Below are 15,352 nucleotides of genomic sequence, written 5' to 3' on the forward strand. Positions count from 1 at the left end.
TTCAAAAAAAATGGGAATACCCCTCTTGACCGTTAGATTTGACTTTAATGAAATTCTATGGTTGAGATTAAATCATAGGCCACATAATCTCAACTACAATATTTCATTAAAGTCAAATCTAATGGTCAAGAGGATGTCCCTATTTTTTTTGAAAAATAGGGATCCCTTCCCTTAAAGGCTTCATGTATGTATGTATGTATGTAAAGCTAGGACTCCATTTCTGTTTGATTTTGGTGGTTGTGATACTGAACAATCATGCATTATGTAGCTTTAATGAAATGGGTCCAAGGATCAAACATTTGGCCTCCGTAAACATCTATGGATAACCAACACCCTATAGATACTACACATTAGTACAAGCACGAGTCCAGCTTTAACTTGACGCAATGTCAGTTGGCCATCTACTTAATTTCTCTCAACGGATCCTCCGCGTGCTGGGCGTACCTCTTCTTTGTGTCATTCTCGTGAGGGAACAGAACAACAAGTAAAGACCCAACTAGCCTGCCCAGGGCTCCAGGGCGAGGTTTATTTCAGAGAGAATGGTAAAGTGAGTCGAAAGGCTTCCGCTTCCATTCTTTGTTGGGGGTTTTCGGGCTTCCATTCTTTGTTGGGGGTTTTCGGGCTCCCATTCTTGGTTGGGGGATTTCGGACTCCTCGAGGATACGTGCTAGTTCATTTTACGTTAGTCAGTAAAGAAAATAAAATTTTAATGAAAAACTCACGGTACTATTCACTTTAACGAAAAATCATATTTTAACATTAAAAAATCAATCCTGATACTATTTACTTTACCCTTTATTTTGTTCTTATCATTAAAACTCAACTCACGGTACTATTCACTTTAACGAAAAATCATATTTTTACATTAAAAAATCAATCCTGATACTATTTACTTTACCCTTTATTTTGTTCTTATCATTAAAACTCAAAATTTTCAAACTCTTTTCATGAGTTTTCCTGCTTGCAGCAAAAGTCCGCACAGAAAAAGAGATGTCATGAAAAGTAAAAGTCAAAACGAATTACCCAACTCTCAAAGTTTCGACTTAATTACAGCATCTTGAAATGCAAAGTGTTCTCATTTAAGCAATCAATTTGTGCCAGCCATTGGACAGAATGGTTCACTTAAGATAGGCATATGCAACATAAAAGGTGCCGTATTAAGAAATCGCACAGGGCAAATTTTAGAACTACTACTCAGTTACCAAAATGTTGTAGCGAAGTGGCCACGTTGAGCAAATATAAGACAAGGAACACGGAATACTTCATCGAAGCAACATCTCCAAATACTAATTATCATCTTGAAAGTTGACCGCAAGATCCCAGTAATGAGCAACGCCAGCATCAGCATAAACCTTCCGGGCAGCAGCTTCAGTCATGCATTCATGAACAGAAAACCTATTGAAGCTCCGTCTTGCAACACTTCCTTGCCATACTAACACGCACTTGTTAGGAGGCTTGTCATCGTCAGCATCATCGTCTTCTTCCTCTTCTTTTACTGCCTCAGCCCAGTTTATGCGCCTAAGCATAACCTTTGCATACCTCTTGATAGACTTGCTTCCACCTTCAACAACCACAACATTAATACCATCTGATATCACACAAGATCCAGTCAGCCGGTTCTCTCGCGCATTAACATCTATCTTGAAGCGGGCCTTTGGATGTGACAGCTCGTTGATCCGGTAAACTGAGACGATGGTCTCCACGTTATTAGGGTCATCAAAAAGCTTCCTTTCTTTCTTCTCACGACGCTCGGCAGGAGTGAGCTTCCGTGCTATATTCCTGTCTACATGAGCTTGTTCACGTTCAGCAGCTGCACTCCGGATCTCCTTTTCAAGCCTGGTTGGATCTTGGGTTGCTTCAGAGCCAAGAACCTTCATCAAATTACTCATTTTAACTTTTGGCTTTGGGGGCTCAAGCAGGCCTTGTCTAATCATCTCCTGCCTATCTTTCTCTCTGGCCAGACGTTTCTGTGTTCGTAGTTTTTTCTGTTCCTTCTTGGTCAGCTTCAGTGGTTGAGGCGGTGGAGGAGCTGGCTCAGTAGGGGGCTCAATAGGTTGAGGATGCTCAATATAGATTGTGATTTTCTCCATCTTTAATTTATCTTCAGCTACTGTACCATCAACAACTTCCTTATAAGTACCAGAGTGCAACAGTGGCACATCCCTGACAAAATTAACAAGCATAGTTAGGGAACAAAAAGAATCATTCAGCTAACCACAGCAAATGAACAGGCAATCTACTTACCACCACTCAATTTCAGGAATTGGATCCTTTGGTTTTTCTTTGGTGATAACTCTCTCCCCTACTTCTATCAAATTTGGATTAATATCTGGCGCTGCCTTTGCCTTTGCAAACTGTTGCTGCTTTGCTCTTTGCTCTTTGGCTTGTGCTTCTCCAAATTTACTCTGTACAGAGGTGGGAACTTTTTTTTACAAAAAGACAGGTACATAACTCAAAAAATGATCAATGAGTTAAAGAGGCATCAATAAATACCTTTAATTTTATAAGCTCAGCATCTCTTGTCCATTTTCCTTCCTCTACAAACGCGAAACCCATCCTCTTTGGCCTCAAAAATTTTTTACTGATGCCCACGTCCGGATCAAAATGAGGATTCTCTTCAGGATCCACATCCAATTCAGGTTTTAGAATCTGGAATGCTTCTTTCTTCTGTTTGTTAATGTTGACCTGAAAAAGTAAGAAACATCAGACTAAATATCTAACAAAAAAAGTCCATATAAAATAAGGCAACTGTGACAGGTAATAGCTACTACACCTTTAGGGTACTGAGGTTGTTTGGTTTCGTCACATTCACTAAGTTTCCATGTTCATCTATTTCCCTTCCAAGAGCATCAAGACGAAGAACAGGGGCCTTAGTAGGCTTCTGCGGGGCAGCAACATCAGTAGCCACCTGTCCTGGAAATGAGTTTATGAGAGGAGAAAAATCAGGGTCCTGACGGAACCCCATCTGAGCAGCAAGTGCTTGTGCACGTTTTACAGCTTCAAAGTTGGGAACGGCTGCTGCAGATATGGGTAGGGCAGACGAGTCAAATGTTGCCACAGAAGCAGCTGTAGTAACAGCTGTTGATGGGGTCGGTGCGTGTAGCAACCCAGCAGTAGTAGCTGGTGGTTTCAGTCCCTCCTTCAATTCCAAGTTCTGGCTAGCATCTTTGCTTAAATTGCCTTCCTTCTTCAACTGTATGATAAGAGTAGTGGTAGTGCGTTTGTCCAAAGAAATATACGTAATTAAGATATAACCCTGAAATTTGTTGCACACAAGCATCATACATTAAAAAAAATTATGTGGATATATTACCTGGTTAAGCTTCTTCAGCTTCTCAGTCAATTCCTTCTGCTTCTGTAAAGTTCTCTTGATTTTTTCAACATCACCAAGAGACAGATTCGCACTTTTCCCAGCAGTTGAAGATGTTCCATCTGTACTAGATTTTCCATGAACCTCATGAGATCTGGTAATACTAACTCCCTTATTTTCATTTGTTGTAGGAATTGAAGATACCTTGGTAGGAAGGGGATGAATGGGAGCGAAAGAGGTCTCAGGCACAATCCTAGATGTCATAGTAGGTTCCATAGCAGCGCCCTGTAAGTGTTAAAATTAAACGAAGTTACTATGCATACCCTGAAAGATCTTGCTCATGGTGGAGAAAAACACAAATATGAAGAATCAAACAAAATGAAGGGATACATTTCACACAGATGGCCTCAGTCCTCAGCTAATGGAGATGACCTACAAAGGATATAAAGCATATAGGAAACTGAGCTATTTTCTAACAGTATTAAAGTAACAGCAGGTAGTTTGACCAACACATTCTGTTTATCTCTTACTCGAAAAATATAGTTTACTTCAACCTAAGTTGTTATAGAGAGCCGTATGGCTTCGAGTACGAGGGAGAAAAACAGACTGTACAGACCTATACTGGCACTATAACATACAATCACATGAAGCAATGGCGTAAGAAGGCACAATCCTTCTACAACATCAATTCCATAACTCAAACTATGATATCGAGCTGGGTTGGAAATTCTAGTTTCAAAAATTGAATCTTCAGATTCTTCATAGCAGTTTCATTAGTGATTAAGAGAATAACCTACACTATAACCTAAATGTGGAATATTTTCACAGGTTTTCGCAATTTCAGCATCAAAGTAACGCAATTATCAAAAGCAACTAAGAGTAAAACAAATAGTAAGCTAACATAAAACTTACATTACCCACCCGACCAATCCCATTTGGGGTGGCGGCCACGCTCTGGAAATTGCCAATATGATCATCCCCAACTTCTTCTTTCTTAACATTAACCTCGCTCGCATTCACATTCAATTCAGTTCTCCGTTCAACAACTTCGCCATTCTCTCTGCCCTCTTCCTCCTTTACTCGGCGGTCACCAAACCTCCTACTCTTTTTCTGACCACCATTCACTTCGTGACCATCTTCCTCGAATCGCTTCCTCTCTTTCCTCTCCCCCTCCGAAACCCTAGACCTCTTCTTATCTTCTAAATCATCACCCTCGCCATCTCGACCCTCACTCCTCTCCCTTTCTTTCCTCTTACGCTTCGATTCTTCTCGCTCCTCTGACCTCTCGCGCTTCGCTTCCCGATGCCTGGACCTCTCTCTGCTCCCTTCCCTCTCGTCCCTTGGCTCGCAGGACCGCTCACGGTGGTCGCGCGAGACATCCCGGCCGTCGTCGCGCGGCTCGCGCGACCGTTCGCGGCGAGATTTGTGGTCGCGGGGCTCGCGAGAGCGCTCGCGCTTGGAATCGCGGTCCGATCGGTGGTGGTGGTGGCGGTAATTGGAGTCCTTTGACGATCGCTTTTCGTCGGCATCACGGCTGCGATGTTTGTCGTAGTCTCTGTCTCGATCTCTGCGGTCGCGTTTGCTCGACTTGTCTTTCTCCATAGCTAGGGTTTCCAAGTTTCTCACTCTTATCTCTCCCTCCAGATCGGGTTCAGGAGGATGAATTGGGCAGAATGCAACGGATACGATTTATATGTTAACAAAAAAACTCGATATTATTAGAATTATATCTTTATACTAAAAAAATTAATTATGTTACTATTTGTTTTACATTTTATTTTGCCATTTTCGTTAAAATTCAAAGTTTTCAAATTTTTTTTCATTATTGTTTTTTTTTGCAATAAAAAAAACTTTATTATAATCCACCTGATAATATACTTTTAATGGTTGGATTATTTGTTCAAATCATTAAAAGAGTAATTTAATTATCAACGATTACACTTAGTACAACAGTTTTAATAGTATTCATCTTTGTATAAGTGAGAAGCGTTTAAGTTTGATTCTCATCAAATGTGAATTTGAATCCAATTATTAGTAACCTATTGTGAGGCTAAGCTCACCCCTCCCTCTCATTGGCGTAGATAATTAAAAAAATGGTAAATTACACTTTATCACCTCAGATTTAGGATCGATTTCAATTCCTTACAACATCTTTAAAACATTTCACTTTCATACCTTAAGTACTATTTTATTTCAATATAATACATCCGTTCCATTTTTCATCCATTGATCCGTTAAGTGCTAATGTGGCAGCCACATTTATGCCACGTGGCTACCAAATGTTTGCCACATGGCAAAAAAAAAAATTTAACTTTAAAAAAAAAAAAAAACCTTAATCTTCTAAATTTAAAAAAAAAAAAAAAAAGGTTAGAAAATCCAGATCCCATCACCCCCCCCCCCCCGGGTCGAAGCATCATCATCTTCCATTCGTCCGCACCCATCCTCCACCACCTCCTCCGCACCCATCCTTCACCTCCTCCGAACACCCATCTTCCCCCATCCCCAACGCAAGCCCAACCTGCAACCCAGAAAGAAAGAAAAAACCCAACACACCCACCCTCGCACGCATCATCTTCCCTCCTCTACACACCCCACTCCTTATTGGGGAAAACAGAATCTGGGTTGCAGGGAAAGGGAGATGGGTTTTTTTTTTTCTTTTGTTTTCTGGGTTACAGGTAGTGGGTGCGGAGGAGGAGGTGAAAGATGGGTGCACGATGGATTTGGGGAAGACGGGAGGGGGAAGAAAGGGGTGGGTTGCAAGGAAGGGGAGTCGGGGGAAGATGAAGATGTGTTTTTTTTTCTTTCTTTTCCTCTCCTCTTCTTCTTCTTCTGGGTTACAGGTTGGGTGGGTAGGGATTGCGGGTTCAGCTTTTGTTTTTTGTTTTTTTATTTTTATTTTTTTTAATTATTTTTTTTATTTAGAAGATTAAGGTTTTTATAAAAAAAAAATTAAATTTTTTTTTGCCACATGGCATAAATGTAGTGGTCACGTCAGCACTTAACAGATCAATAGATGGAAAATGTAACGGAGGTATTATATTGAAAAAAAATAGTACTTGATGTATGAAATTGAAATGTTTTAAAGATATTGTAAGAAATTGAAATCGACCCCAAACCTAAGGCGGTAAAGTGTAATTTACCCATTAAAAAAAGTAAAAAATTATCGATTGTGATATTATGTGATTTTTAGTATATAGTATAAAGTATCATCTTTAGCATTTTTTATTAATTTGATATTGAAAAATAAACTTTTCTTAATTCTTTATTTTTATTACACTTTAAATTGACTTGAAATTGACCAATTTAATTTTAACCAAAAAAAAAAAACATTTAGCACCTCAAAATATTTAATTAGCTCGCAACTCCTAACACTTATTATAGTCTTTGTAAATACTAATTATTTATTATATGAGTAATGCTAAGCAAACCAATTATTTAGATTAAATTTTGTAAAGGGTAATGCTAGGGGGACTAAATTTGTTTAAAAAATTATATAAACTAAATGACATGTAAGTTAGCATTTCTCATTATACTAAACTTACTAACTCTCTTTTTCTCTCCCTGGTGTGAGAGTGTTTGCTCCCTCGTGAGTTCCGCCTCTGTGCGCGTGGTTTCAGGTTTGTGTTCGAATCTTGTGTTTTGTGCTTCTTGGGTTAAGCTCTTGGGGTTTGGTCTGTTGGGTGGTGGGTATTCTGTAACTCTGAGAAGAAGGAGGTTTTGTGTTGGTAGGGACTAGGGTTCGGAAAGGGATTGGGGCTTTTCAAATTAGGTTAGTTTTTTCCTTGTGGGCTGCAGGGGTGTTGCCTTGACCTGTTTGGGAGCTTTTTTCTGTTAATTTGGGGCTGTGGGTCTGTTGCGTCTCGTGGGTTCAGAGATTGTGTTAATTTCTGTGGGGGGTGGGTAACTGTCTTTCTGGAAAATAGATGGGGGTGTGATGTAAGGGCAGGGTACGGCAAGGGGTGGGGTTCTCAAGTTAGGTTGACTTTCTCGCCGAAGGGTGTTGGGGTGAATGCTTTGAAGTGGCTGGGGGTAAAAATTTCAGTCAATTTGAGTTTGCGTGGGCAGGGTTGAGGTGTTGGCAAGGGGTGGGGCTTCTCTATTTTGACTGCTATTCTGTTCAAGGGTTGTTGGGATTGCTGGTGGGGCTTTTGAGGGGGTATTAAATTCGTTTCATTTAGGCTGGGGGTGGGGGTTTGCAGCGGCTGAGAGGAGTTTTGGTGGGTGGGGAGTTATGGGGAAACTGCCAAGGGGGCATCTTGGAAATAAATACAAGGTAGATCGGAACATTGAAGCGAGGCACATAAGGGGTCTTTCCCAACAAGTTTGATGTACCAGAATTAAATTTGGCCGGTTGGATGCATTTATGAGGATTTTAGTGATGAGGTGTATATTTGACCAAATCGAAGAAAAGAATCAGTTGGTAAACTGGGTGGGTTTTATGTACGGTCTAAGGGCGATTTCAGAAAGTCAAGGGTTCTCTACGTATCAAACTGGGCGAGTGTGGCAGCAGTGTTACAAGGAGATGGCGAATAGTGGGGTGGATGAGCTGGTGGTACAACTGAACCAGACACTGGAGTTATCGACTATGGAGCAGGGAGTTAAATTGGTTGGGAAAGTCTTTACGCATAAAACATTGAACAAGTGGGGAGTCAGGAATATCCTCAGAGCGGCTTGGAAAGAGTTGGGTGAGGTGGAAATAAAATGGGTAAGGGAGAATGTCTTTATTATATCGGTCAAAGATGAAAGTGTAGCCTCAAGAATCATTGAGCAGGTTCCCTGGGCAGTGATGAAGAAGGTGTTCTCTGTTGTGAAATGGCCTCCGGAGCTCGCTCTGGAGGAACTGGTGTTGGATGATGTACCTTTTTGGGTTCAAATTCGGGGAATACCACTGGGTTTAGCTTCTCTAGAGAACATTCAGCGTGTAACCAAAGAGGCTGGGAAATTTTTAGCCATGGAGGATCCCGGTTACGCCAGAGGATTTGTGCGAATAAGATTATTAGTGGATACGGAGAAGCCGTTATTCAAGGGATGCTGGATTATGAGGGATTCAAATAAGGAAACCTGGGTGGAATTTCGGTATAAACGGCTCCAAGATTTCTGCTACAAGTGTGGGCGGATAGGACATATCAATACTGAATGCTCAGCGGAGATGTCTGGAGAAGGGGTGGTGGCGTATGGAGAGTGGATTAAGGCGCCGCTGGTAAGGGATGTGGCGATATCTACGAGAGCGGAGCCTGTGGGCAGGGGGAACGCCGGCAGGCCGGTGCGGTGCGCAGACCTGGCATCACGTCTGCTCTGAATCATGGCAGTCTACGGGCTTCGATTATGCAAGGAAAGGAGAGTACTCAAACCATGGAGATTGGGGGAGCATCTAAGAGTCACGGCACAGGTCAAAAGAAATGGCGTAGAAGAATGCGGGTGGAGGGAGAGGAGACGTCGTCATGCTCTGTTATGGAAAGCTTAAAAACAACGGGGGATGGACTGTCGGGCGAGTTCCAGGGGGTCGACGACAATCTGTCCGACTTGGGTGTTGACCCACTATGGGGCAGTAAAAGAAGTGGGGAATCGCAGGATATGGTGTTAATTCAAGCTCCACTGAAGAAACTCAAGGGCCCGGACACGGAGGAGAACTGCCAAGACAGGGTGGCAGAGTTATAGAGGAGATTAAACTTTAAGGAAGGGTGCCTAACTGTGGAACGGGCGGTCTTTAAGGCGGGTGCAAATAAGGAAGACATAAGTGAGAGTCATGGAAGATAGGCAGTAATGGAAGGGGGGTCGGACAGTGCTACAGGAAGGATGGTGACAAGGAAGACGGGTTCGATGGCTCGGGGCGGTGGCGGCTGGCCTTCAACAACCGCAGGCCAGCCATGAGTTATATCTTCTGGAACTGTCGTGGGCTGGGGTCGGACACGACAGTTAGGGCTCTCCATGGGCTCATTCGAAAAAAGAGACCCTCTATGATCTTTTTATCCGAGACTAAGATGAAAGATCATAGAATTATTGGGGTAAGGAGGCGTCTGGGGTATGCTCATGGCTTTGATGTTGCGCCAATTGGAAATTCTGGTGGGTTGAGCTTGTGGTGGGAGGATAATTTGGAGGTTAGTATTATCCTTTCGTCCAAACATATCATTGATGCTGTGATGAGAGTTAAAGGGCAAACGCAATGGTGTCGGTTTACGGGTGTTTACGGGACTTCGTATAGAGCTGAGAAAAGTATGTACTGGGAATGGATGGTTAACCACTTTACCCCCACGGACATTCCTTGGATTTGCGGCGGGGACTTAAACGAATTCATGTGGGATCATGAGAAGTCTGGAGGAGTTGAGGTTTTGTACAACAGGCCTAGGTTTCTAGAAGAGTTTATGTCTTCCTCTCTGTTGATGGACTTGGGCTTCCAAGGGCCGACCTTTACGTGGAGAGGGTTGAGAATAGGGGAATGGGTGGAGGAGCGGTTAGACAGGGTCCTGGCGAATGAGCAGTGGCAGCAACTTTGGCCGAACTCCCTTGTTATGCACGGTACGGCTATTGCTTCGGATCACTGCCCAATTATTCTCAATTCTAATCTTGAAGGGCCGAGAGGAAGGAAGATGTTCAGGTTTGAGGCGTTTTGGGTGGCGGAGGAAGAGTGTAAGAATTTAGTGGAGAATTGCTGGGAATGTCGGCATAATGGCAGGTGTGTGGATAGATGGGTGAGATCTTTAAACGACTGCCGTAATCGTTTAAGTAGGTGGAATCGCACTAAATTTAAGGGGCGGGGCTGCAGGATCCAAGATCTTCTTTCCCAGTTAGATTCTCTCCAACGAGACTGGGGTCCAAACTTTGATGAGATAAGGGAGATATCTAGGCAGATTGATGAGTTAAGACTCCAAGAGGAGAGTTATTGGTGCCAGAGGTCGAGGGTAAAATGGTTGAGAGAGGGGGATGCTAACACTCAGTTTTTTCACTCTTCAACCCTTCAGAGGCGGAGGAGAAATAAGATTGTGAAGCTTAGGGCTGAGAATGGGAACTGGGTGGATCGTCCGTCTTAGGTGCGCCAATTGGTGGATAATCACTTCATTTCAGTCTTTAGCTCGGCCGGGAGTCGTACCTGGGGTTCGCTGCTAGATTGCATTATTCCCTCGGTCTATGTAGAAATGAATGAGGCGCTAACTGCGCCGGTCACGGATGAAGAAATAATGGAGGCTGCTGTGCAAATGGGAGGTCTCAAGGCTCCTGGCCCTGATGGTTTCCAGGGCGTCTTCTATCAGAGTTATTGGGAGATTGTGAGGGCAGATGTTTCGGATCTGGTCAGAGAGTTGTTTCTGGACTCTGCGGGTACAGGTTTGATAAATCAGACTCACATTGTGCTGATTCCCAAAGTCCCTAATTCGGAATTTGTGTCGCAATTCAGGCCTATCAGCTTATGCAACTACCCGTACAAAATTCTGTCAAAGATTCTTGCTAACCGGTTGAAGGTATTTTTACCAAATATCATCTCTCCTACCCAAAATGCGTTTGTGGCGGGTAGACAAATTCAGGATTGCATTGGCATAGCCCATGAGATGTTTCATTATCTGAAGGGAAGGAAAGCAAGGAATCGATACGAAATGGGTATTAAACTTGATATGCAGAAGGCGTATGATCGGGTTGAATGGGACTTTCTGGATGCTGTTATGGAAAAAATGGGGTTCAGTAGCAGATGGAGATCGATAATTAATGGATGTATTTCGTCTGTGAAGTTCAATGTTCTCCTAAATGGGCAGGCAGGGAAGACGTTTGCGCCCACACGGGGTCTCCGTCAGGGGGATCCTCTTTCTCCTTATTTATTTATTTTGGTGGGGGAGGTTCTTTCCAAACTTATTCAGAGTGCGGTGGACAATGGTAGGTTGGAGGGTGTCAAGATGGGCGGCTTTGGACCCATGATTTCTCACTTCTTCTTTGCTGATGATACCCTTTTGTTTTTACGGGCTGATATGAAAAACTGCCGGAATCTGAGGAATTTGCTGGACAATTTTTGTGAGGCATCTGGGCAGAAGGTTAATTTGGTGAAATCCAGTGTTTTCTTTGGGGCAAATGTTCAGAAGGTGAATGTTGATCAGATGGGGAGTGCTCTTGGTATGGCGGTGGTAATCAATCCGGGGACATATTTGGGGGTTCCTGCTATATGGGGTCGTTCGAAACAGCGTGGTCTTGCTTATGTGAAAGGGAGAATAATGGAAAAGCTTCAAGGATGGAAGCAAAGTACTCTATCCCGTGCTGGCAAGGAGGTTTTAATTAAGGCTGTTATTCAAGCTATTCCGGCGTACCCCATGAGCATTTTCAAATTCCCAGCCGCTGTTTGTCAGGAATTGGATGCGCTGGTGGCTGGATTTTGGTGGGGTTGCAAGGAGGGAGCCCACAAGATTCATTGGGTATCAAATGAGGTTTTGGGTTTGCCCAAAGACTTGGGAGGTTTAGGCTTCAGAAATTTTCAAGAATTTAATGATGCTCTGCTTGCTAAACAGTGTTGGCGGTTAATGACTGAACCGGACTCGTTGTGGGCTCAAGTGATTAAGGCTCGTTATTTTCCCCACTGCTCGATCTGAGATGCGAAGAAGGGGGGTCATGCCTCTTGGGCGTGGGGCAGCCTCTTAAGTGGCAGGGACTTAATCAGGGAGGGTTCTCATTGGCAGATTTTGGGTGGTCAGGAGGTGCGGGTGTGGCAGGATAGATGGCTTCCTTCCTTACCCCTTGGTCACCCGGTGCCGGTTGGACAGGTTGCGGTTACTCCAAGTTTACGGGTCAGCGCGCTTATCTGTCCGGAATTGGGGCGGTGAAATCTTAGCTTTCTACAGCTGTTCATTACAGGGGAGGCTATGCAGGCTATTGAGGAGACGCCTCTTGGGGATTTAAGTCGTAATGATAGGCTTATCTGGGATCTGAGTAAGAATGGGTGTTATTCGGTCAAGTCAGGCTACAGATGGTTGCAAAGAAGATCGATGGCTGTGAGGGATAAGCGGCAGCTTTCTGTTCGAGAGGTTCCCAAGGCGTTATGGAAGGGGATTTGGAAGCTGGAGGTGCCCCCCAAGTTGCGACATTTCTTGTTGCTTACTATGCATAATTGTCTTCCTACTCGGGATGCCCTTTTCCGACGGAGGTCCTCTCAGGTCTCTACTTGTCCTATTTGCTGCTGCCATGATGAAACTATTGAGCACATTTTTCTTTCTTGCTCTTAGGTCGCACCAATTTGGTTTGGTGGGGCATTGGGTTATAAAGTGGATCGTCTGTCTCTCCCTGATTGGTTGGAATGGATTCTGGCGGTCTTCTCTCCGAATTTTTGCATCTCTGGTGATTCCAAATGGAGGCGATCTTATATTGTCTTTACTTGTTGGTGTATTTGGAAGGCTCGCTGTGATTTTGTGTTCAACGGGGTGTCCATTAATCCTTCTAAAGTCTTGGCTGCTATCTCTGCGGCTGTGAGCTCGTTTTTTGGTGCAAGGGCTATGGATGGGGCTAGAAGAGGGGGCGTCAGCATGAGGGTTTCCTCGGATGCGCGGTGGTGTGCTCCGGCCTTTCCTTTTGTGAAGATAAATGTGGATGCTAGCTGGTCTAAGGCCTCTAAGAAGGGTTTTGTCGGGATGATTGTGCGGGACATGGAGAGCAAGTTTGTGGCTGCAGCGCAGTATGCTATCAAAGCTCCGTCTGCGGCTGCTGCGGAGGCTTCTACGCTGTTGCATGGGTGCCAATTCGTAGCAGATTTGGGTGTAAGGTATGTCATTCTGGAATCGGACTCCCTTGAAGAGATAAATTGTCTCTCTAGCTCGCTGTCCATGGGTAGTTGGGAGGCTTTCCCCGTGCTGGCTCGGGTTAAGCAGTTAGGGGGAAAGTTCCTTGATTGCCGATGGTCTTGGGTGCCTATAACTGCTAATGGCGTGGCTCACGAGATTGCGTCGTTTGGTTTTACGGAGATGTGTGATGTTGTGTGGGTCGATAGGCCCCCATCTTCGTTGGTCTATGTGTTGAATAATGACGGACTCCCTTGTCCTCATTAAGTTGGGCGTGGTGGTGCTGGGGGTGACGCCTCTTCTAGGTGGAGGGGTCCTTGTGTTTTATCCCTTGTCACTACTTGTTATTGTATTAGTGATTGCCTCTCTGTAGGCCTTTTATGAAATGGGTTCTGGGCGTTCAAAAAAAAAATGACATGTAAGTTAATGAATGGTTAGTACTTAAACGTTGAAAAACGTGTTTAATCTTATTGGTGGCATATCATTTAGTTTGCACATTTTGTCTACAAATTTAGTTTCCCTAACATTATCCTTTTGTAAATCATATAACGTGTTTGTTGACAGTTGGATTATAACTTAAACATTGATTAACGTGTTTGTTTTATATTAGAGAAATGTCACATGATTGAAAATTTTGATTTGAAAATTTAGTTTGACACACCCCAATCGAAGTCAGGGCATGTTGGCCATCACGTGAGAATGACGTAACCATGTGCACAATGCGGAAGCTAAGAATAATAATAAAGGTACGAATAAATAAAAACCAAGTTATACACTAAGTAGATAATAAACAAGTGCAAGCGTAAGTGTGAAAAACAATATTCAGAGCACAAAAGACCTAGTGCAGTACAGAGGAACAAACACTAAATAAACACACCCAGAGGTGGTCCTACACTGGTGATAATCTGTTAAATATGCCGTGAATTCCTCAAGAGCCACCAAAAGAGCTATCCAAACTAAAACCTGGAGGGGCGCAAAACAGAAAGTTTGAGTGAGTAAAAACAAAGCTTTTCAAAATCATTTCATTATCAAAAGTTCTAACCCCTCGCCGTAAAACCTATATAGGTTCCCAGAAAATAGAATATACCCATATATAGAAAACATGCTCAGAAATATGCCATGTCGAATGCCTCTACATCAAATGTAAGTACGCAGGTAATGTCAATCAATGTCATGTAATCTGTCAGCCGGAGTCATCTAACATGACATGTACGGCTGAATTTAGAGCTCAAATCTCTAACTCACTAACTATACATGCACACGAGTCGGAACCACTTAAAGTGGTCTGTACAACAGGACTGGGTGTAAATAAATACGCTCAAGTGCTACGATCACGTGAAGACTGGGCGAATAATCGCGGATCACATACGAGTCGAAACCACCTATAGTGGTCTGTACGACAGGACTATGCACCTAACTTAGATCCAAGATGAGCGTGTGGTGCGGAAGGTGAACATCACGTGAAGGATTGTGCCCTACTCTGGGCGGGAGCACTAACACCGAGGGTACATGCTATGAGCTCACTATGCATCTCAACTCACTACTAAACACAACATAAACCATAACTTACATGTGCGTCCGCAACACCAAACATATATATATATATATATATATATATATGCAACTACTAATGCATAATTAAATAGGCAAACGCAAAACATGGCATTTAAAACATATAAACGTTTCATTTCATTTTCTGGGAAAATCACAAGTATATAGGTATATACAGAAAACCAAAAGCCCACTCACTGGTATGTAAAATGGTCGTAACCCCCTTGCCTCGAGTGACTGCGCCCGTCCTCGGGATAGGTCACACCTATATGCGAAACAACTATTAAAACGTTAATTTAATGCACATAACCCAAACTAGGTAATAACTTCTCATACAATGCTCAAATAGAGTGTGTGAATACACCAACGTGATCTACTCAACCTCACGAACATCCCCATATTTTTAAAATAATTTTTCGACGCCGCACGCACCCTCATGCGCCGGCCAAGGCACAACCACACGCACCGCCCACGCTCAAGCACGAGCCTGGCACACTTATGGCAGCAGTTAACGCCCTCAGGAATATTCCGTTAACTCTAACAAGTTCCGTTAAAGTTAACCTAACGCCGTTAGGAATATTTCGTCGTCTTCTCCGGCCAACCTCCGGCACCATCGCCGTCGCCGGAAAGCCGGGAAATTTTCTAAACTTAATTTCTCACTCATTTTTCACCCAAATTTCACGAAATTGGTACCAAAATGAAGCTTACAACTAGAGGAACAAAACCTTACCACTTTCAAGCACTAAAA

At 43.3% G+C, this 15,352-nt stretch overlaps 3 protein-coding genes across 4 annotated transcripts; 2 read left to right on the forward strand and 1 right to left on the reverse strand.

Moving 5' to 3' along the window:
* Window positions 1-996: 996 nt before the first annotated feature.
* On the reverse strand, window positions 997-4,983 carry LOC137734991 (protein RDM16-like). 2 transcript variants are annotated; one of them, XM_068474341.1, is made up of 6 exons: window positions 4,232-4,983; window positions 3,314-3,595; window positions 2,774-3,193; window positions 2,494-2,685; window positions 2,245-2,405; window positions 997-2,163 (listed from the first exon to the last, which is right to left on the reverse strand). In XM_068474341.1, exons 1-6 carry the CDS (start codon window positions 4,910-4,912, stop codon window positions 1,287-1,289), a joined length of 2,613 nt encoding a protein of 870 aa, XP_068330442.1. In that variant the 5' UTR covers window positions 4,913-4,983; the 3' UTR covers window positions 997-1,286. The 2 variants fall into 2 exon arrangements, with proteins under 2 accessions (XP_068330442.1, XP_068330441.1); XM_068474340.1 differs by having other exon boundaries at window positions 4,223-4,983.
* A 2,849-nt stretch (window positions 4,984-7,832) lies between these two features.
* LOC137734417 (uncharacterized) lies at window positions 7,833-8,609 on the forward strand. The gene has a single exon (XM_068473691.1). The coding sequence runs from the start codon at window positions 7,833-7,835 to the stop codon at window positions 8,607-8,609; it is 777 nt and encodes a 258-aa protein (XP_068329792.1).
* Window positions 8,610-9,291: 682 nt separating this feature from the next.
* LOC137734419 (uncharacterized) lies at window positions 9,292-10,338 on the forward strand. The gene has a single exon (XM_068473692.1). The coding sequence runs from the start codon at window positions 9,292-9,294 to the stop codon at window positions 10,336-10,338; it is 1,047 nt and encodes a 348-aa protein (XP_068329793.1).
* The last annotated feature ends 5,014 nt before the right edge of the window (window positions 10,339-15,352 follow it).

The sequence above is a fragment of the Pyrus communis genome, chromosome 5 (assembly GCF_963583255.1).
Source record: "Pyrus communis chromosome 5, drPyrComm1.1, whole genome shotgun sequence".
Classification (NCBI taxonomy): Eukaryota; Viridiplantae; Streptophyta; class Magnoliopsida; order Rosales; family Rosaceae; genus Pyrus; species Pyrus communis.